The sequence below is a fragment of the Rhipicephalus sanguineus genome, chromosome 1 (assembly GCF_013339695.2).
Source record: "Rhipicephalus sanguineus isolate Rsan-2018 chromosome 1, BIME_Rsan_1.4, whole genome shotgun sequence".
In the NCBI taxonomy this organism is placed as follows: Eukaryota; Metazoa; Arthropoda; class Arachnida; order Ixodida; family Ixodidae; genus Rhipicephalus; species Rhipicephalus sanguineus.
In genome coordinates, this window is record NC_051176.1 from 277,651,840 (window position 1) to 277,674,397 (window position 22,558).

The following is a 22,558-nucleotide window of genomic DNA, read 5'->3' on the forward strand; positions in this document are numbered from 1 at the left end:
CACGCACATATATCGCGGAAAGCCGACACTGTCCGTTCTGTCGCTATGCTGGTCACTGCGTATACCGGACCCTGTAATAGTTCCGAAATGCTGCTTGGCGTCGCCACCGCGCGCTATCGGCACTATCGGACGGTTGTGCGAGAGTACCAGAATCTTTTCTCCACTTTGGCAAAAAGAAAGAAAAGGCTTTGCAATGGGTACTTTAGGCAATATTTGCTGTGGCACTGTATTTATTTCTTTGCTGGCGGCGATGGCGTACGCGAGGAGATGCAAATCTTTACTTTGTGGTTAATGCGTACTACCGTTTAGTGCGTAGTTACGCGGCGTTCCCGGCAGGTCAGTGGCGGCGCCAGGATTTTTTTACTGGGGGGGCACCCACGACAAGTGGGTTCCTTCAGGGGGGGCAGAGAGGCTGGGAACATATGCATTGTATTTTGACTATGCTTGCTCTTGGGGGGGCAAAGGGGGGGCAGGCAGAAATTTTGGGGGGGCTGGAGCCCCCCCAAACCCTCCACTGGCGCCGCCCCTGCGGCAGGTACGCATTAACGAGGTTCCACTGTAATTATATATGGATGTCTTGGGGCACAAGTCAAGAGAATGTCACAAGCCCATTGATATACAAGATATTTTACATTATTTAAACTATGAGCAAGAATGGTAAGGCAAACATGAAAAATGTTGCTGAAGAGTTGTCAGTAGAGGTCTTGTATAAGTAAGGTACATATTATGACGAACTTATAAAACAAGCAAAGGTTGGAAAAATATGTGGAGCTCACCCAGACTCACTCAAGTAATATAATAATAATAATAATAGGTCCTTTATTTTTCATCAAGCATAAGATGAGGGAGGCAGGGAGAAAAAGCTGACGGGCAGCTTGACTAGCTCCGGCCCCCCAAAATGTACACTTCGGCGCGTTTACAGCAGACTGTGCTGAACATAATGAATAACCAAAATGACAAGGAGAAAGACAAAGTGACAGGCTATTAAACAGTGTACATAAACAGGGCAGCGAAACACCAAGGAAATAATATTAGAGTCATGAAAGAAAGAAAACATTTAGGAATAATACAATGCATTTTCATTGAAGATATCTTGTAATCACACACTACAACACTTGGTATCAGAAAACCTCCGTAACTAGAATATATTTTATGTTTAGGGTTCACTCGGACTCAGACTCACCAAACTTTTCCTCAACCGGACTTCTCAGACTCAGACTCACTAAAGTTTTCCTCACACAGACTTACTCAGACTCAAGCTCACCAAAGTATTACTCGGCTGGACTCACACAGACTCAGACTCACAGCCCAATCTGAGTCCAAGTGAGTCGACTCATGAGCGTGTTGGTGTATAATTAGCTTTTTCACCATGGTGTCAATGCTCTTTAACACCAATATCATATAATCGATGCTCTACATGGCCCCTTTTGATCTCATATCTTAAAATGCGAGTTATCAGTGGTTGCAATCCAGTAAGGGCATCTTTATTGAAAGGCACGACCAACACGAGATATTTTGTCAAGAACTTCCAGTGACAGAGATTGTGGGGGGGAGGGGAAGGTCAAAGAGCAACCCCCTCCCCCCCGTAACTCAAGCCTTTGATCAATATTGAGCTGGCACCCTACCAAAATATTACTCACTCGGACTCACTCAGACTCACTCAGACTCAGACTCATGGCTCAGTCTGAGTGAGTCAACTCATGAATGAGCTTTCCAACCTATCAATAGAAGTATGATATAATTATTACAATTAAATCATGGCCTTCGCTGAGGTCAGAATGTTATGAATTGCCCTCAAAAATATCAAAACTGTTCAAACCAGACTATATTTTGTGTAGTTTCTCAACCTCTTCGTTCTGTTTATTTATCTCCAACACTGCAAGATCGTAGCAAAAATAATTCTGGGGTTTTACATGCCAAAACCCTGGTATGATTATGAGTCACGCCATAGTGGAGGACTGCATATTATATTTCAATCACCTAGGGTTCCTTTAGCATGCACCGAAATCTAAGTAGTATACATATGGGTGTTCTTGTATTTCAACCCTGTTCATTGAAATGCAGTCACTGTGGCCAGGAATCAAACACGTGCCCTCAACCTTATCAGCAGAGCACCTTAGCCACCAAGCTAAGACAGTGGGTCAAGATTACAGAGAACAGGACAGTGGTGCCACATGTGCCTGACTAATGTCCAGCTCCATTTCCACGCACATTACACAAGCACTTTAGTTTCAGTACAGAGCCAGGTTAGCATGGCTCCAAGCTTGTCTTGGTAGACCTATGAAAATTAAGACATTTGTTCATGATGGTGGCTTTCTATGTATAAATAACCTGTCTGGTTATGCCAGTGAGTGGTTATACTTCATACTGCATGACAAAACTCTGAGAAACATGCAGTAATGGCTTGACCTAATTATTTGCTTGTTATCATCATTACAGCATACTATTTCTGTTTTCGGTGTTGCAAGATAACAGTGGATGGCATTAATGTAGTACCCACAAGCAACGTGACCAATATGTCACATTCAAGAGGATGAAATGTCAGACCATGAACTTGGCTAATCGATGAGCAGTTCATTGAATGTGCTACCAGCAGTACTGTCTGTTTTTTTACTACTAGTATTTTTTACAAAGAGAAAATTCTACATAAAAATTAAACTTGAGCATAAACAATGAAGATCTGATGGCTGCACTTGCAAATCAATATTAAAAGACAGTCCAGAAATAATAACCAAACTTATTGGTTTATCAATGCTCAGTAAGCATTACTCAGCATTGAAAAAATAAGAAAGCACTGTTTTGCCTGCACAAGACATTATATTGAACACATTGGCCTCTTTTACATGAGACACCCTACACATGTTAGTTTTAAAGATGCCACTTGATCATTTGAGCGAAACAAAGGGAATTTTTTCGAGGGGCTTGTTTATTTGTTAGACACAATCAAATGAATCCAACAGATAGATTAGACCAAGGAAAGCATAATTGTTGTCTTTAACAGTCGTGTAGTAATTATGTCATAAATTACTACACTACAGTTAAAGACAACAATTAATGTCCCCTATGCTTTTCTTGACCTAATTGTCTGTTGGATTGATTTACTTAATCACTATATTACATAAACTTTAGCATCCATTGCAGTGTCTGGAGGTCGTGCATTCTTTTTTTTTTTGGGGGGGGGGGGGGGTCTTTTCTTTTTTTTCTCTCTCTCTCTCTTTTTTTTGTCATATGTCAGGAGTCAGCGCTCAGCTTTTCTCACATTACTTGTCTCTATAAGTGCTTTGCTTATTAATGGCTTCCCTAGCATTAACACGGTTTGTTTGTGGTAACAATTCACAGTGTATGTTAACTGATTTGCAAAAAGTACTAATACTATCTTTACCTGGCTGCCAACAGTATTTCCACCACAAGCCAGCATCGTGGCCGCGTCAATCTCACAGCCTTCTAAGCAGATGGCTGAAGCTGAAGCTGAACAATCATTGCAAGAAAAAGTGTCAGGTTGGAGCATGCCTACTGTTCTTACATCTTCATTTCCTGCATATCGCACCGCCATTAAAACTAGGCTCACCCAGTTTCGACTGTGTAGCTGCTATATCTTAACCTGCATGGTAATGCCAGAATATGTGCAGTAGTAGTACAAACACCAATGTATGATCAATATTTGTGCGAAAGCATGTGCATGTGCTTGTTTTTGTGATAGAAACAGGGGCTTGCAACAAGAATCTGGAAGCACGTGATACTCCATGCATTTGCTACTTTCAATTACCAACATGGTAGCCATTCCACGAAGAAGTTATGGGACCACAGTAAGTAAACTTGCCTTAAAGAATATCCATATGGGTATTTCTGGTATGTATGTACTGTTCATTTCTTATTCTTAGTGACAAGCTTATGTTTATAATATAAACATAATGTTTTTATAAACTTAAGCTGTTAGCTTTGTTAACTCTTTTCATATTTACGGATGTGTGTTTTTCTGCTAACACCTGTACAATCTATAAGCAGTGAAAGTGTGTTGTCATTCTTTTATCTTTTTTGTGGTAGTATATAACAAACTTTCATGGAGATAGGAAAAGGCCTAGAAAAGTACTCCTCAATCTGTCGTGTGCTTGCCACATAATAAGTGAAAAGGTGCACTATATATCTGTTTACAAGGATTCAGGTAGGTGGCAGAGAAAAAGCCAAGAACGAAGAAAGCTACTTTTACTCTGAACATGAAGTGCTCAGCAGAAAAGGTAATTCTACTAAATGGCAGCATCCTTCTATGCTTTGCATAGAATCTGCTGCAACAAAAGCTATCAATAAAACTTACATTGCAGTCCCAGCCGTCGACTTGAAGCCTCTTCTGTGCCGAAAACTTCAGAGCTATTGGCATGGATCGAATGTGGGATACTCTAATATAATGTAGTTATGGGATTTTACATGCCAAAACCGCAGTATCATTATGAGTCGCACCGTAGTGGGGGTGTGCCTCCACATTCATTCTAACCATCTGGGGTTCTTTAACGTGCACCTAAATCAAAGTACATGGGTGTCCTTGTATTTTGCCCCCACTGAAATGCGGCTGCCATGGCCACAAATCGAACCCGCATCCTCGAGCTTAGCGACATGACACGTTACCTGCTAAGCTACCATAATGGATGCGAAATGTGGGGATGCCAAAATATTGAAGAAGCTTCATTTAAATTCACGGCATTTCGGAAATTCGCCACCACTAATGAAAATGTGTTGCAAGAAAGTAATTTTTGTCAATCAAAGATAGGCCATTCACACAGTGTATACATTTACCTTTTGACTGGTGGTGAGGCTCCTATTTGCTTTAAATGTTGTGAGACTTGAACCATCCTGCACATCTAGTTGGAAGGTAAGGAAACTCAGGCTGAAAGAAAAAAAAAACACTTTTCTTTAGCTTGCCAACAGCATACCTCTTTACATTATCATTTTTACAAAGCATAGGCCCATTATTTGACAGCAACACCGTTTTAAACTTCTTATATGATGTTTATTCATTGCAGATTATAAGGTCGAAAGATTCGTTGCACAGCCTCTGGACTGAGGCTGATGCCCTATATGCGTATCTCCTATGTGCACATCTCCCCTGTAGTAAACTCTCAGTAAACAGATATCTTGTAAACGAAATTTCTGCCTAAATAGAACAGTTGCCTCTAATATGATTGGTTTCGTACTTGAGTTCTGCACCCGTGGTCATCTCTCAGTAAACAGAACTCCTGTTAAATGGAACATTTTTTCCTGGTCCCTTTAGGTTCTGTTTAACAATGGTCTACTGTATATGCATATATCTCTTATATTCATTTGACACATCAGTCAGTAGCCACTGTTGCAATTTTAATTCATATAGTATATATATATATATGCAATATGCAGCAAATATCTTTAGGCCTTTATACAGCCACATTATATTTATCCATTGAACTCATTGCTTCATTGATTACCCATAATTAATCTTCATGGCACTGTTTGGCCATACTTTGTACCATTAAAGTGCCACACATCATCATCAGGTTTACATCTCTAAGTCACTTTTACAAACTGTCTTTCAGTCAGCAAGCACACAGAAATTTAAAAAAAAAGACATTTCTCCCTGTGTGAGCAATACCACTACACAAGAAAAAAATTATTTCAGTGTCACAGTCTCTCAATATAGACCAGGGGAATTTATCGAAAAGTGCATTTTTGTTGTACACAGTTATATGTTATAGTTGTTGTACACAGTTATATGAATCCAACAATAGCCCCAGCGGGGCTGCAGTATGTAAAATGAATGAATGAATGAATGAATGAATGAATGAATGAATGAATGAATGAATGAATGAATGAATCCAAGGAAAGCATGGGGGAAGTTATTGGTAGGGCAACACACACATAATGCAGAGGTTGTGAGTTTGGCTCCCATCTGTGAGAAGTTGTATCCCTTTATTTAATGGTTTCTACACTTCAGTTAAAAATATGTGTAACTTCCCCTGTTTTCCTTGGATTCATTATCTGTTGGTTTTATATGGTAATGCCTTAATGTACATATTTTATAGTTTGCTTCACATTCCATAGCACTACACATTTCATGTTAAGCTCAGCACCAGCTAGTTATCTCTTGAATTCATATGACAAAAATTGGCCTTTAATTCAAAAGTGTGTGCATGCTACTACCCTAAATCGTCAAGCCTTACAAAGCATTTCATTTGAAAATGTTGAGCAATGTAGCATTGGCTAACATAACATGTTAATGTTATGTTAGCCAATGAAACTGAAAAAACATGGGGAAAGCTAGATGCTTTACACTTAAGCAGCATTTTATTAAAAATCAATTAGGCGTAGAACACAATTCTAATGAAAATGAAATTCACATGATAATGATAATTATAATAAGGCTGTGATGAAGTCCTGTTAGCCTTTTCAGAATTGACTTTCATTAAAAGACGTCTGTAAATTGAACTTTCTGCAGCATACTACAATTAAATTCTGTATGTGTAATGTGGACAAAGGTTTCTTTTTTTTTCTTCTTTGTCTGCCAAACTTTACACGCTGTTTGTAGCTTATTTTGCCTTTTTAATCTATGTTGAGTGTGATTAAGCACCCAAAATGCATTTATGGAGTTCACACTTTTCAAAAAACTTTGTAATTGCAGTGCTCACACCTCTCCATGTGTTTTCAAAAAACTTTCATTATGGTGCAACAATTTTAGGCATGCAAAGAAGTTTACACAAAATGGGAAACAATGCCAAACTGAGGCCCATTTTGCTTTCTTGTAATCTTTTCATCTGAGGCAACTGGCTTTCTTTCTTTTTCTTTCCGACCTCACAATTCCACATGAACACTGGATAGAGTGTGAGGGAGCAAGCAAGAGAAATGAAAAAAAAATTAAAACTGTTTAGTGCACTACCAACTACAAGCAATCTAACTGGTGCTTTAAGTTCAACAGTCTTGTCCTTCATGTAATTTCAACTACTTTTTCATTGTTTTTCTTACATCTTAAACTTTAGAAGCTTTTGTTACCAATTAATTCAGTGAGAAAGCATACTTGTGTAATTGAACTGCAAAATCAGCCCAAAATACTCATGTCCTTCTGAAAAGTCAGCGTGCCTGATAACAGTATATTATGTCAAAAATGTTGCCTTATCTGATAATTTATTTGAACACCATAAAGTCTAAATGAGGCTTTATGGCAGGACTAACCTGGCAATTGTCAGGAACCTGACAGTTGCCAGGTTAGTGAAGCAATAACTTACATGAACATGTACTGACAAAAGGTTACGAGCAATAAGAGTGATATCACAGATTGTATTTGTGCCACAAGAATACAACATAACTGTCAGAATAATACAGAGCTGAGGTCAATATAATACAACTGCTTGAATATGTGCACTTTAACTTCTGGGAGTTGAACCTGACATGAGCATCCCTTAACTGTCTAGAAGTGAAAGATCAGACAGGTAATATGCTATGGCTTAATGTCAAGAAAACTGAACATGTTCAAACCAGAAAGAATGGAGAAACAAAAAGTACTCTTGCTGTTAAGCACTTTCTTGTCATTTCCTGCCTCTTGTGGTTTGGCATGGTTCAGTTTCCTTGAATATTTACCAGCTTACTCGGTGCTTCTACTTCAACCTATATTGTGAAGAAATACATCTCAGAAATTGTACATCGTTCAATACTCTACAGTTAATGTTTCACATACTGAACAAACAGCATATGCAACAGTACACGAGAAGATGACAACATGAGTGCAAATTATCAACTGGCTGTTCATTCGAGGAATGAAAATTTATTCAAGAGAAAGGCAGGAATCAAGACTTAAAGCCCATGAATCCCTGCAAACTAGCTCAGCTTTCGGTCATTAAAGCCCATGTCACGAAACAGCACAACTAAATCTGCACCAAATTAGACAAGGGCTACGGCCAGCCGGCAGCTATAAATGACTGAATTCAGCTGGCAAATTGAAGGTACTTCTAAGTAACAGGAAAAGCAAGAAAGCAAAAAACTACGGGTGTGTGAATATTCGGAACTTCAAATATTCTATTCGAATAGCTTGGTATTTAATTCTACTCACAAGGCACTTTTGCTATTCAAAATATTCTAACACCACACAACTTCGTAACAAGTATTCAAGTCAGCACACAGAATTACATGCCTGTGATAAAGTTTACAAAAGTTCATGCAAAAATAGACAAATTAGTTTTAGTTGCTACATTGCCTTCCCCCTAGTGTGCTTTTGCAAATGTTGTGCCAGTATTCAAGTATAGTGGCCAGAGAGTGGCACTGTGTATGAGGCCAAGCAGGTTGTTGCAATAGATATGGGGAGCCATTGCAAAATTAGAAGAAATGTCTGGAAATCAGGAAACTCAGCATTATTCTAGGTTATCCTAAGGTGTAGCACCTGCAATGAACATCGTGCCTCTCAATTGTCACTGTTCTTCCCAAATGAGAAAGCTTGCTTAGAGCAGGGGTTCTCAAACCTTCTGGCCTTGGGGAACCCTAATGGCTTTTCCAGAGAGCCACGGAACCCGTAACTTTTTCATGTACATTTAGCACGAGAAAAATCGGAATGGGGGAGTGTTTGGCGATGACACCCTTCGATGCACGCAACCACAGTATTAATGCCACCAAATTGGCCTGTTATCTTTAATCTCGAAGGTCGTTGCTATTGATGTGGAACTCGCTATAACACATAGATAAAGTGCAGTAGCAAATCAGCGTATATAAAAACTGAGCGACGTGAACACTGGTGTGCCATGAGCCACAAATGGCTTGTAGAATTACTGAATATATTCCCGCGCACGTGTTACAGACTGCGCTCACAAGCATGAATATTCTACCTGCACTCCAGGTGCTTTGTCACTGCGAGTCCGCAAATCGCAAATTTCATGGCACGCACTAGATGACGAGCCTTTACTACTGCTACCGCATGGGTCTCTTGCTACCCGCAGACACCCGATGTGTGGATACAACACGTGTGATGGCTTCGTTACATGTAAAATTTTTGTAAGTTTTCTCATCTAAGTCAATAATTGGGTGTTAATGGGGGTAAAACGGGAGCGGGTCACATTTGTTCTGACCGCTCGCGGTACCCTAAAATGCCCTTCTCGGAACCCCTGGGTTCTGCAGAAGCCAGTTTGAGAACTCATAGCCTAGAGGATTAAACTATGACAACAAGATTAACACATCAGCACTAGCGTGTCTTGTGAGCGGCTGTTTTCGTTGTCTGGAGGAATGGTGACATGCACAACAGTGGCGCTGCTTCCCGAACATACGAAGCAGCGATCCATTCTTCATGACAACATTAAATGAATGCATATCTGGTACTGTAAAGCAATAGTGTTGTACAATCCATAAATTTTCTGTACATTATTTGCTGCACAATAAAGTTACTTTTTCATATCTGTGAAGAAAATTTTTGTTTTGCTAAAGTCAGTGGTCGTACTATTCATATACGAAAATATATAAAAAAAATATTCTATTCTATTCGCGCTTGGTTTGATTATCTGAATGCATTTCACACTTGAAAATTTGACATTCACACCCCTACAAAAAACCAAGTACAAAAGAAGAAAGCAGTATGGATAACAAACAACACATGTAGACAACTATAATAACAAAAAAAGACTGCAAAAACTAATGTAAAGATGGCAGTGGCGAAAATGAATGTATTGGGTGACGATGTATCTAAATCTAGACAGAATGCTAGTTGTCAAGATATGAAGTCTCCTTGTGGTACTATAAGAGAGGCAGAACATCTCCTTTTAATGATATATACTTTGTCAATTTCATGTGCTCACTGTTCACAGTATTTATGAGTCGGCCGGCCTTGTCAAAAAGAGGGAAGCACCAACATGTATTATTAAACTGGGCAGAAGTACTGCCTGTTGTTCCTTTTAGCGAATTAAAATGTTTGAGCAACCTGTTGTTAAGACATCTTCCAGTTTTTTCTTTCATGAACAGCCAGCACCTGAAATATGGTAAGCATGCATCACTAAAAAGGGAGGTTCCGGTTATGTATGTTTTATTGCACTACAAACAAGGTAGAAGTTCTAAGCAAGGTGGAGGCTTGCAGTGATCAGAAATATTTAAACAGGAAATGGCAGTAGAGCCAATGCTTTGACAAGAGGACTTGTTTTTATCAGGGCCTGACAAAGATAAGTCCTCTTGTCAAGACATTGGCTCGAGTGGCAGTCCCCGTTTAATAATTTATCATTATTGCATAGCTAAGCGGTTATATAGATCTAAAACCAGCATTCAGCCGATATTTGCACACTTTGTCATCCATCACACTTCTTTTCACCACTGCCATCTATACGTTGTCTTTTGTTGTTGCCTTTTGTTGTCTTTTTGGCTATCATAGTTGTTAACATGTGTTGCTTGTTATCCTTGTCTCTCTTTTTTTGCTGTTGTTGGTGTAATTAGTTTCTACTCTTTTGCTCTTCGAGTTGCTTAGAAGTACCTTCAGTTTGTCCGCATAATAATTCAGCTAGTGCTAGCTGCCAGGTGGCCACAGTCCTTGTCTATTTTGATGCCTAATATATCACAGTATTAGTCGTGCTGTTTCGTGACGTTGGCTATCAATCACAATTTCTGCATTTTTGTTGCAAATATTTTTGTTCCTTGAATGAATGACCACTTGACAGTTGCTGCCTGTATTGTCATCTTATATGTTCTGTTATCCACACTGTTTATTTAGAACGTTGCACTTCAAACAGCTAGCCTAAATTAGCACTCTTGGGCATTTTTTTTTTGTTCTAAATGTTAACTCTAATAAGGTAAGTATCTGTGCAGCCTTGATACATGACCTATCCATATATTACATGCCAATGAAAAGAAATGTTTTGATAACAAGAAGGACGAACTGTCCTTCTTGTTATTCTCTGCCTTGTTTTTGATAACAAGGCAGAGAGCCCTAAGTAGCATTGAAAGCAACTCGCTTTCACCTTTACCAAAACTATGTAGGATGTGCCACATTTTGTTGCTTAATGTATAGGTATGACATTTTCATGTGGGTAGTGGACAATCAGTCCTGCAGATGTACACCCTGCATGAATTTTTTTCTGAAAATTTATTCCATGCATAATTTCAGAAACGGCTGCCGAACTGGAGGAAGCACCAGATTTGACGAAGCATGCAAAACCAGTTTTGGAACAAATGCAGAGTCTCCTGGTTAAAGATATAGTTGCAGAAGCCTCTACTTCAGATGCCAAGCCCACTGAATTGCCAGATATGCATACTGCCGAGCTAAGGTTTCTGCCACTGGCACCATTAACTGTAGAAGAAAGTGGTGTGCATATGACAACAGGTGCCATTAAGACAACTCCAGTTGCTGAGGCTAAAGCTGAAGTAGGCATGGCAACATCTCTAGGAATTCAAGTCCATGAAACTACACCAGGGCTAACAGGAACTGAGTTAAAAACTGAGCCACTCCATAAAGAAGTCACACCAACAAGCACATTCACGACAATTGAGGCCCTCGCCATATCAGCGGTGGAGACTGCTTTGAAAGAAGCTCATGCCGACCAGTTCAAACTTCCCAAGTCAGTCAGTGCTTCACTCACACTGCTGACTGAAGAGTCTCTCCAAGTAACTGAAGTAGAAGCTATGAGCATGGAAGAACATATTGAAGTACATCAGGCACCAGCGCAGGAACTCAGTGTATCAACTGTGGCACCAAACCGCCCTCTTATTGTATACGAAACAGAAGCACTAACTTCAGAGGAGGCACTACCTCTCGATAGGGACCTACCGACAACAAAAGTAAAATCTGAACTTTTGACTGATCAGCCGCTGCTAGTTTCAGAAGTTCCTGTTCTTATGAAAGAAACCGACCTCCCAGGTGAAGCTAGACCACCACAGTCCACGGCACCATTTAGTATTCCAACAGAACAACATGTGTGTGTCACACAAATTCCCGTGCTCATAAAGGAGACAGAACTCAAGCTTGAACATAAGCCATCAGGTACCAAAGCACCGTGCACTATAGATGCACAGCAGCCAGTGAATGTTTCTCTTATGTCAAGTTTCATAATGGAGGGAGAGTACACTCCAGAAAAAATGCCAAGACATTTAAAAGCTGAAATCACAATGCCAACAGATACACCAATAACAATCTCAGAAACTTCAACGCTGGGCAGAGAAGGTGATTTAAGAGTCGAAAAAGTACCAGAAGGCATTACATCAACAATGAAGGTGACAACTGATGAGCCTGTGTCCATTTCCGAGCCTGTGATATTAGCAAAGGAAGAACACATTGAAGCATACTTTGAGCCTAAACGTGCTACTGCAGAACCAATCATGACAACCAGTGAAAGCTTGTCAGTTCTTGCTGAGCCTACCCTCATGAAAGAAAAAATGCTTGGGGTGCAAGAGCAGCCAAATGAGGTGACTGTTCCATACACTATCTCAACTGAACAGCATGTTCAGGTGTCTGAACACCCAGCTCTTGATAAGGAAGAAGTATTGGAGATTGCTAAGCTTCCAAAAGAAATTAATGCTCCATTTTCAGTTCCACTGGAAGAATCCTTAACAATTGAACAAACAGATCTTTTCACTAAAGAGTCAGACCTAAAACTAAAAGATCTCCCAGCAACAGTCACAGCACCATTTACAATTCCTACTCAGCAGCATGTTGTTGTTTCAGCCCATGGAACCTTTGACAAAGAAAAACTATTAGATCAAGAAAAGCTTCCTGCTGAGGTAACAGCACCATGCTCGATGTTACTCGAAGAGCCTTTGACCATTGAAGATGTCAGTTTGTTTTCCAAGGAATCTGAACTCAAGGCAAAAGAACTTCCTCCAGAAACCACAGCGCCATACACACTGACAACACAACAGCATATCGTTATTCATGAACACAAAGTTCTCGATAAAGAGACTGCACTTCATGTTGACCACCCTCCAGACGAAGTCACAGCACCATACTCACTTTCAGTGGACATGCCAATAACAGTTGAAGAGACTAGCCTTCTGGTGAAGGAGTCAGAGTTGAAACAAGAAAAACCAGTCACAGAGATCACTGCACCTTTCACAATATCCACAGAACAGCATGTTGCAGTGACTGAACAAGCAGGCCTTGATAAAGAGGAGATATTGCAGCCAGAAAAGGTGCCCAGGGAGGTGACAGCACCATTTTCAGTGCCCCTTGAGGAGTCTTTAACAGTAGAAGAAACAAGTCTTCTCACAAAAGAATCAGAACTGAGGCCAGACACAGTGCCTGCAAAAGTTACAGCTCCTTTTTCAGTTTCTACAGAACAGCATGTTGTGGTGTCAGAGCATCCAACTCTTGAGAAAGAAGAAGTTCGGATTGAGGAACTTCCTAACGAAATTACTGCACCATTTACAGTACCACTTGAAGAATCAATTATAATACAAGAGACAAGCATTTTGGCAAAAGAGTCTGACCTAAAGCAGGATGTCCTGCCAGCTAAAGTGACAGCTCCCTTTTCTGTGCCCACAGAAAAGCATGTGTCAGTGTGTGACCGCCAGATTTTTGAAAAAGAAGAAGAATTTCAGCCAACAATTCTTCCTCATGAAATTTCTGCACCATTTTCAGTGCCACTTCAAGAGTCGATAACTGTAGAACAAACGTGCCTCCTCACAAAAGAGACAGAGCTAAAGAAAGAGAAACGGCCTACAGAAGTTACAGCTCCCTTTTCATTGCCCACTGACCGACACGTTGTGATATCTGATCACCCCGCTTTTGAAAAAGAAGGAGATTTTCTACCTGGGAAGCTTCCCGCTGAAGTTAATGCACCTTACAGTGTTGCATGTGAAGAGTCGGTGACAATAGAAGAGACAAGTCTTTACACAAAGGAATCAGAACTCGCCCAGGAAAAGCTTCCAGCAGAAGTTACAGCTCCTTTCTCAGTTTCTATTGAGGAGCACATAGTTGTATCACAGCTAGAAAATCTTGAGAAGGAGGAAGAACTTCAAACCGAAAAAGTTCCTCGCGAAGTTACTGCACCATTTTCAGTGCCACTTCAAGAATCTATTACAGTAGAAGAAATTAGCCTTCTAGCAAAGGAATCAGAGCTGGAAAAAGACAAACTGCCACCAGACGTTACAGCTCCATTTTCAGTTTCAGCTCAGCACCATGTTGTGATATCACAGTCCCCAGCACTTGAAAAAGAAGAGGATTTTCAGCCAAGAAAACTTCCCAGCGAAGTTACTGCACCTTTTTCAGTTCCTATGGAGGAATCAATAATGGTTCAAGAAACAAACATTCTGGCTAAAGAGTCGGATCTGAAAGAGGAAAAACTGCCTGAAGAGGTTAAAGCTCCTTTCTCAGTTCCAACAGAACAGCACGTTCTGATAAGTGACCATCCAGCTCTTGAGAAAGAAGTAGAATTTTACCCGGATAAACAGCCTAAAGAAATTACTGCGCTTTTCTCAGTGCCATTTGAAGTGTCTTTAACAGTAGAAGAAACAAGTCTCCTCACAAAAGAGTCAGAACTAAAGGAGGACAAAGCTCCTACACATATTATGGCCCCTTTTTCACTTTCAACAGCAGAGCATGTTATCGTGTCTGACCACCCGACCCTTGAAAAGGAAGATGAATTTCAACCTGGAAAACTTCCTAAGGAAGTTTCTGCGCATTACTCTTTGCCATTCGAAGAGTCGTTAACAGTGGAGGAAGCAAATCTACTGGCAAAAGAATCAGAGTTAAAGGAAGATAAGCTTCCTGCGGAGGTTACGGCTCCTTTCTCTGTTTCAACAGTGGAACACATTGCAGTGTCCCGCTCTACACCTCTTGAGAAAGAGGAAAGTTTTCATCCTGGAAAACTTCCTAAGGAAATATCTGCATCTTTCTCAGTACCATATGAAGAGTCGTTATCAGTCGAAGAAACCAACCTACTGGCAAAAGAGTCTGAGCTAATGGAAGATAAACTTCCTGCAGGAGTCACTGTTCCTTTTTCTATTCTGACAGAGCAGCATGTTGTTATCTCAGAGCATCCATATCTTGAAAGAGAAGACAAATTTCAGCCCGGGAAACTTCCTGGTGAAATTACTGCACCATTCTCAATGCGTTTAGAAGAGTCCTTAGCAGTAGAGGAAACAAGCCTTCTGGCAAAAGAATCTGAATTACCAGAAGAAAAACTTCCTGCTGAGGTCATGCTTCCTTTTTCTCTACCAACAGAGCAGCATATCATGATATCAGAGCACCCAACACTCGAAAAGGAAGAAGGCTTCCAGCCAGGAAAAGCACCTGGGGAAGTCACGGCACAATTTTCGATTCCATGTGAAGAGTCACTAACTGTGGTGGAAACAAGTCTGCTGTCAAAAGAATCTGAACTTACTGAAGCAAAACTTCCTACAGAAATTACAGCTCCTTCCTCAGTCTCTACAGAGCATCACATAGAAGTATTACAGCCCCAAAACCTTGAGAAAGAAAAAGAATTTCATGTTGAGAAAATTCCCAGGAAGGTAACTGCCCCATTTTCAGTACCACTTGCAGAATCTCTAACAGTAGAAGAAACTAGTTTTCTTACTAAGGAAGCAGAATTGAAGGAAGAAAAACTTCCTTCAACAGTTACAGCACCAATTTCTGTTCCTACTGAGCAACATGTTGTAGTATCACAGCTCTCAACTTTAGAAAAGGAAGAGGAATTTCAGCCTGGAAAACTTCCTGGTGAAGTTACGGCGCCTTTTTCAATTCCACTGGAAGAGTCATTAACAGTGCAGCAAGCAAGTATTCTTACAAAAGAGTCGGAGTTAAAAGAGGAAAAAGTTCCGGAAAAGTTTACCGCTCCTTTTTCAGTTCCCACAGAACAGCATGTTGTAGTGTCAGAGGATGCTACACTAGAGAAAGAAGAAGAATTGTATACTAGCAAACCCCCAAGCCAAATTAGTGCGCCATATACAGTACTACTTGAAGAGTCACTCACAGTGGAGGAAACAAGTCTTCTTGCAAAAGAAGCAGAAATAAAGGAAGAAAAAGTTCCTGCAAAGGTTACTGCTCCTTTTTCAATTTCCACAGGAGAGCACATATTGGTAACTGACCATCCATCCCTTGAGAAGGAAGAAGAATTTCAGCCTGGAAAGCTTCCTAAAGGGGTCACCGCACCTTTCTCTGTGCCATTCGAAGAGTCTCTAACAGTTGAAGAGACAAACCTCCTAACAAAGGAATCAGAACTAGAAGGGGACAAACTTCCTGCCGAGACCACAGCTCCTTTCTCAGTTCTGACTGAGCAGCATGTTGTTGTGTCAGAGCATCCATCCCTTGAGAAGGAAGGGGAGTATCAGACTGGGAAAATTCCTAAAGAAGTCACTGCACCTTTCTCTGTGCCACTGGAAGAGTCACTTACTGTGGAAGAGACCAGGTTTCTTACCAAGGAGTCAGAACTAAAGGAGGACAAAACACCTGCAGAAACTACAGCTCCTTTCTCAGTTTTAACTGAGCAGCATGTTGTTATATCAGAGCATCCATCTCTTGAGAAAGAAAATGAATTTCACCCAGGACAGATTCCGGGGGAGATTACAGCACCATTCTCAATCCCATTAGAAGAATCCTTAACTGTGGCAGAAACAAATCTCTTGACAAAAGAGTCTGAACTGGAACAAGATAAGGTTCCTGCACAAATTGCTATACCATTTTCAGTTCCTACTGAACAGCATATTTCGGTTTCACAGTTTTCAGCTTTTGAGAAAGAGGAGGAATTCCAACCTGGAAAACTTCCAGGAGAAGTCACAGCCCCATTTTCAGTTCCTCTACAAGAATCAATAACAGTTGAACAAACTAGCATTCTCGCAAAAGAGTCAGAACTGAAGGAAGAAAAACAAGTTTCAGAAGTTACAGCTCCTTTCTCAGTTCCTGCAGAGCAGCACATTTTGGTTTCACAGTTGTCAGCTTTTGAAAAAGAGGAGGAATTCCAGCCTGGAAAACTTCCAGGTGAAGTCACAGCACCATTTTCAGTTCCACTACAAGAGTCAATAACAGTTGAACAAACAAGCATTCTCACAAAGGAATCAGAACTGAAGGAAGAAAAACAAGTTGCAGAAGTTACAGTGCCTTTCTCAGTTCCTGCTGAGCAGCACATTTTGGTTTCACAGTTCTCAGCTTTTGAGAAAGAGGAGGAATTCCAGCCTGGAAAACTTCCAGGAGAAGTCACAGCCCCATTTTCAGTTCCTCTACAAGAGTCAATAACAGTTGAACAAACAAGTATTCTCGCAAAAGAGTCGGAACTGAAGGAAGAAAAACAAGTTTCAGAAGTTACAGCTCCTTTCTCAGTTCCTGCTGAGCAGCACATTTTGGTTTCACAGTTCTCAGCTTTTGAGAAAGAGGAGGAATTCCAGCCTGGAAAACTTCCAGAAGAAGTCACAGCCCCATTTTCAGTTCCTCTACAAGAGTCAATAACAGTTGAACAAACAAGTATTCTCGCAAAAGAGTCGGAACTGAAGGAAGGAAAACAAGTTTCAGAAGTTACAGCTCCTTTCTCAGTTCCTGCTGAGCAGCACATTTTGGTTTCACAGTTCTCAGCTTTTGAGAAAGAGGAGGAATTCCAGCCTGGAAAATTTCCAGGAGAAGTCACAGCCCCATTTTCAGTTCCTCTACAAGAGTCAATAACAGTTGAACAAACAAGTATTCTCGCAAAAGAGTCAGAACTGAAGGAAGAAAAACAAGTTTCAGAAGTTACAGCTCCTTTCTCAGTTCCTGCTGAGCAGCACATTTTGGTTTCACAGTTCTCAGCTTTTGAGAAAGAGGAGGAATTCCAGCCTGGAAAGCTTCCGGGTGAAGTCACAGCACCATTTTCAGTTCCACTACAAGAATCAATAACAGTTGAACAAACCAGCATTCTCGCAAAAGAGTCAGAACTGAAAGAGCAGAAACTCCCTTCAGAGCTTACTGCCCCATTTACAATTGCCACGGAGCAGCATGTTGTCATCTCTGAGCAACCATTTCTTCACAAAGAAGAGGGATTTGAGCCATCAGGCCTCCCTAGTGAGATCACTGCACCATTCACTGTTTCTTCACAGGAATCAATAACAATAGAGGAAACAAGCTCTTTCACAAAAGAGTCTGTGCTCACAACAAAAGACCTTCCAAAAGAGACTACTGCTGTTACATCACTCCCCACAGAACAGCACATCATAGTTTCGGATCTTCCAACTCTTGACAAGGAAGATGTTTTTCTGCCTGGCACACTCCCTGGTGAGGTTACTGCACCATATACTATACCACTCGAAGAGTCTTTGACAGTACAAGAAATCAGACACATTACAGAAGTTTCTGAGTTAGCAACTAAAGATTTGCCAAAGGAAATTTCTGCGCCATTCTCAATACCCACACAGGAACATGTAATAATATCTGACCAACCAACTCTGCACAAAGAGCAAGATTTGCAAGCTGGTAAAAAACCAGCACAAGTAACTGCACCTTTCTCTTTGCCTGTTGCCGAATATTTGACCATTGAGGAGACAAGCTCATTATTAAAAGAGTCCAAGTTTGACACAGGGAAACAGCCATCTGAAGTTAGTGCACTCATGACACTGCCTACAGAGCATCATGTCACAGTAGTAGAGGAGCGCCCACATCTAGACAAAGAAGAGTCACTACAGCTTGAAAAAATTCCTAGCGAGGTAACTGCACCTTTCTCAATTGGTCTCGAAGAACCATTGACTGTAGAAGCCACAGAGTTTCTTCTCAAAGAATCTGAGTTGAAGACAGACCAACTTCCTTCTGAAATCAGTGCACCATATACTATACCAACAGACCAACATGTTGTTATATCCCACTCGCAACAATTTGACAAGGAGGAAGAACTCGCACCACACACTACCCCAGATGAGATGAGTGCACCATACTCACTGTTACTAGAAGAATCAATAACCATTGAAGAAAAACAAGTCTTTAGTAAAGAATCTGATTTTGCTGTAAAGGAGTCAACCAAAGAGGTAACAGCACCTTTCGATCTTCCGACTGAGCACCATCTTGTAGTTTCTGACTCTTCAGTTCTTGAAAAAGAAACTATATTTAAATCTGAAAAGCTGCCACATGAAGTGAAGGTTCCGTATACTTTGCCAACAGTGACGCCACTAACAGTTCACGAAACACCTGAATTATCGAAAGAGTCAGAGTTGCTACTGAAAAAGCTCCCTGATGAATCCCTTGCATCTCTTTCCATACCTACAGAAAAGCACATTACTGTTGTTGAAACAGCTACATTCTCAAAGGAAGATGAATTATATACAAAAGAGACAGAAATGCCAGTTGTGGCTGAGAAAAATGTATCTGCCCAGGAAACTATCTCAATTTTAGAGATGTCAACATTGACAAAGGAAAGTGACTTGGCTTACGAAAAAATGCCAAAGCACATGAAAGCCAGTTTTATCCTAGACTCTCTAGAACCCATAACAGTGCAAGAGTTCAACTTTGGCCTAATGGCCGATGAATTTTTCATTAAAGAGAGTCCTGAAGAAATAAGTGCCAGGGACATACCTCTTATTTCAGATGAAATCAAGCATGAAGAGCATGTCCAGGAACTCATGCCCAAGGATAAGGAACAAGTTTCTGAAGGTCTAACAATACAAGAAGTAACTGGAGAAAGTATTCAACATGAAGAGACTTCATCATGTATTGTGGTAGAGGAAGAAATATTAGACCATGCAGAAGCCGGAATAGAAGTGAAAAAGAAGACAAAAAAGAAATACGTCCGTTTTGATGACACAGCTGGCACCCAGGAAGTTACAGAAGTGCTACACACATTTACCAGAACTGCACCAGAAGGCACATCGCTTAAAATAGAAGATGTCACTGAAGAGTATGAAAACGTGCCAGAAGGTCAAGAAAAAAGCAGTGAGGAGCCTATAATTGAAGAAGTTGATGAGATGCAACCAGCGCAGAAAATCAAGAAGAAAAAGAAAAAACCAGATGAACAAAAGCTTACTGAAATAACACTCCACCCTAAAATTCATGAAGAAACTGAGGAGGAGGAGACCACCTTGAAAGAAGTCACAGTTCAAGAAGAGGAGAAGCAACCAAAAGAGAAGAAGAAAAAGAAGATTGTTAAAAAGAAGGAAAAGCCAGACATCACAGAGATTGTGCTTAAACCAAAAGAAGCCCCTGAAGAAATTCAGGAAGTGACTGAAATTACAGAAGTTGAAGAGAAAGTGGAAGAGATCACCAAGTTTGACATTAGGATCGAGAAGCTTCGCAAGCCAGAAGAAGTAACTGATATAACAGTTACATCAGAAGAAGTACCTCAACTTGATGTCACACAAGTTATTGAACAGCCAGTTGAACTCGAGAGCATTGAGAAACCAGAAGAGAAGCCTGAAGAAGCTCCTGGAGAGAAACCAGAAGAACAGATTGAGGAAAAGCCTAAAGAAAAGAAGAAAAAGAAGGTCATTAAGCAAAAAGAAAAGCAAGAGGTCACAGAGATTGAGCTCAAACAAAAAGAAGAAGCCCCTGAAGAGGTCGAGGAAGTAACTGAAATCAAAGAAATTGAAGAGACAGTGGAAGAAATCACCGAGTTTGACATTAAGATTCAGAAGCTTCGCAAGCCAGAAGAAGTAATTGATATAACAGTTACATCAGAAGAAGCACCTCAGCTTGAAGTCACACAAGTTATTGAAAAGCCAATCGAACTCGAGAGCATTGAGAAACCAGAAGAGAAGCCTGAAGAAGCTCCTGAGGAGAAACCAGAAGAGCAGATTGAGGAAAAGCCTAAAGAAAAGAAGAAAAAGAAGGTCATTAAGAAAAAAGAAAAGCAAGAGGTCACAGAGATTGAGCTCAAACAAAAAGAAGAAGCCCCTGAAGAGGTCGAGGAAGTAACTGAAATCAAAGAAATTGAAGAGACAGTGGAAGAAATCACCGAGTTTGACATTAAGATTCAGAAGCTTCGCAAGCCAGAAGAAGTAATTGATATAACAGTTACATCAGAAGAAGTACCTCAGCTTGATGTCACACAAGTTATTGAAAAGCCAATCGAACTCGAGAGCATTGAGACACCAGAAGAGAAGCCTGAAGAAGCTCCTGAGGAGAAACCAGAAGAGCTGATTGAAGAAAAGCCTAAAGAAAAGAAGAAAAAGAAGGTCATTAAGAAAAAAGAAAAGCCAGAGGTCACAGAGGTTGAGCTAAAACCAAAAGAAGAAGCTCCTGAAGAAATCCAGGAAGTGACTGAAATCAAGCAAGTTGAAGAGACATTGGAAGAAATCACCGAGTTTGACATTAAGATTGAGAAGCTTCAAAAGCCAGAAGAAGTAATTGATGTAATAGTTACATCAGAAGAAGTACCTCAGGTTGATGTCAGACAAGTTATTGAAAAGCCAATTGAGCTTGAGAGCATTGAGACACCAGAAGAGAAGCCTGAAGAAGCTCCTGAGGAGAAACCAGAAGAGCTGATTGAAGAAAAGCCTAAAGAAAAGAAGAAAAAGAAGGTCATTAAGAAAAAAGAAAAGCCAGAGGTCACAGAGGTTGAGCTAAAACCAAAAGAAGAAGCTCCTGAAGAAATCCAGGAAGTGACTGAAATCAAGCAAGTTGAAGAGACAGTGGAAGAAATCACCGAGTTTGACATTAAGATTGAGAAGCTTCGCAAGCCAGAAGAAGTAATTGATATAACAGTCACATCAGAAGAAGTACCTCAGCTTGACGTCACACAAGTTATTGAAAAGCCGGTTGAGTTTGAGAGCATTGAGAAACCGGAAGAGAAGCCTGAAGAAGCTCCTGAGCAGAAACCAGAAGAGCTGATTGAAGAAAAGCCTAAAGAAAAGAAGAAAAAGAAGGTCATTAAGAAAAAAGAAAAGCCAGAGGTCACAGAGGTTGAGCTAAAACCAAAAGAAGAAGCTCCTGAAGAAATCCAGGAAGTGACTGAAATCAAGCAAGTTGAAGAGACAGTGGAAGAAATCACCGAGTTTGACATTAAGATTGAGAAGCTTCAAAAGCCAGAAGAAGTAAGTGATGTAACAGTTACATCAGAAGAAGTACCTCAGGTTGATGTCAGACAAGTTATTGAAAAGCCAGTTCAGCTTGAGAGCATTGAGAAACCAGAAGAGAAGCCCGAAGAAGCTCCTGAGGAGAAACCAGAAGACCAGGTTGAAGAAAAGCCTAAGGAAAAGAAGAAAAAGAAGGTCATTAAGAAAAAAGAAAAGCCAGAGGTCACAGAGGTTGAGCTAAAACCAAAAGAAGAAGCTCCTGAAGAAATCCAGGAAGTGACTGAAATCAAGCAAGTTGAAGAGACAGTGGAAGAAATCACCGAGTTTGATATTAAGATTCAGAAGCTTCGCAAGCCAGAAGAAGTAATTGATATAACAGTCACATCAGAAGAAGTACCTCAGCTTGACGTCACACAAGTTATTGAAAAGCCGGTTGAGTTTGAGAGCATAGAGAAACCGGAAGAGAAGCCTGAAGAAGCTCCTGAGGAGAAACCAGAAGAGCTGATTGAAGAAAAGCCTAAAGAAAAGAAGAAAAAGAAGGTCATTAAGAAAAAAGAAAGGCCAGAGGTCACAGAGGTTGAACTCAAACCAAAAGAAGAAGCTCCCGAAGAAATCCAGGAAGTGACTGAAATCAAGCAAGTTGAAGAGACAGTGGAAGAAATCACTGAGTTTGACATTAAGATTGAGAAGC

At 40.5% G+C, this 22,558-nt stretch overlaps 1 protein-coding gene across 1 annotated transcript in view; it reads left to right on the plus strand.

The window, feature by feature from the left end:
* Nucleotides 1-22,558, plus strand: part of LOC119379038 (titin) — a 294,770-nt gene that overhangs the window by 207,741 nt on the left and 64,471 nt on the right. Inside the window, exons 147-154 of the mRNA XM_049412985.1 lie at nt 3,397-3,498; nt 3,701-3,773; nt 9,955-9,971; nt 11,084-16,885; nt 17,096-20,337; nt 20,689-21,027; nt 21,379-21,717; nt 21,796-22,407. Coding sequence (XP_049268942.1) covers nt 3,397-3,498; nt 3,701-3,773; nt 9,955-9,971; nt 11,084-16,885; nt 17,096-20,337; nt 20,689-21,027; nt 21,379-21,717; nt 21,796-22,407 — 10,526 coding nt within the window. The remainder of the gene's footprint in view (nt 1-3,396; nt 3,499-3,700; nt 3,774-9,954; nt 9,972-11,083; nt 16,886-17,095; nt 20,338-20,688; nt 21,028-21,378; nt 21,718-21,795; nt 22,408-22,558) is intronic.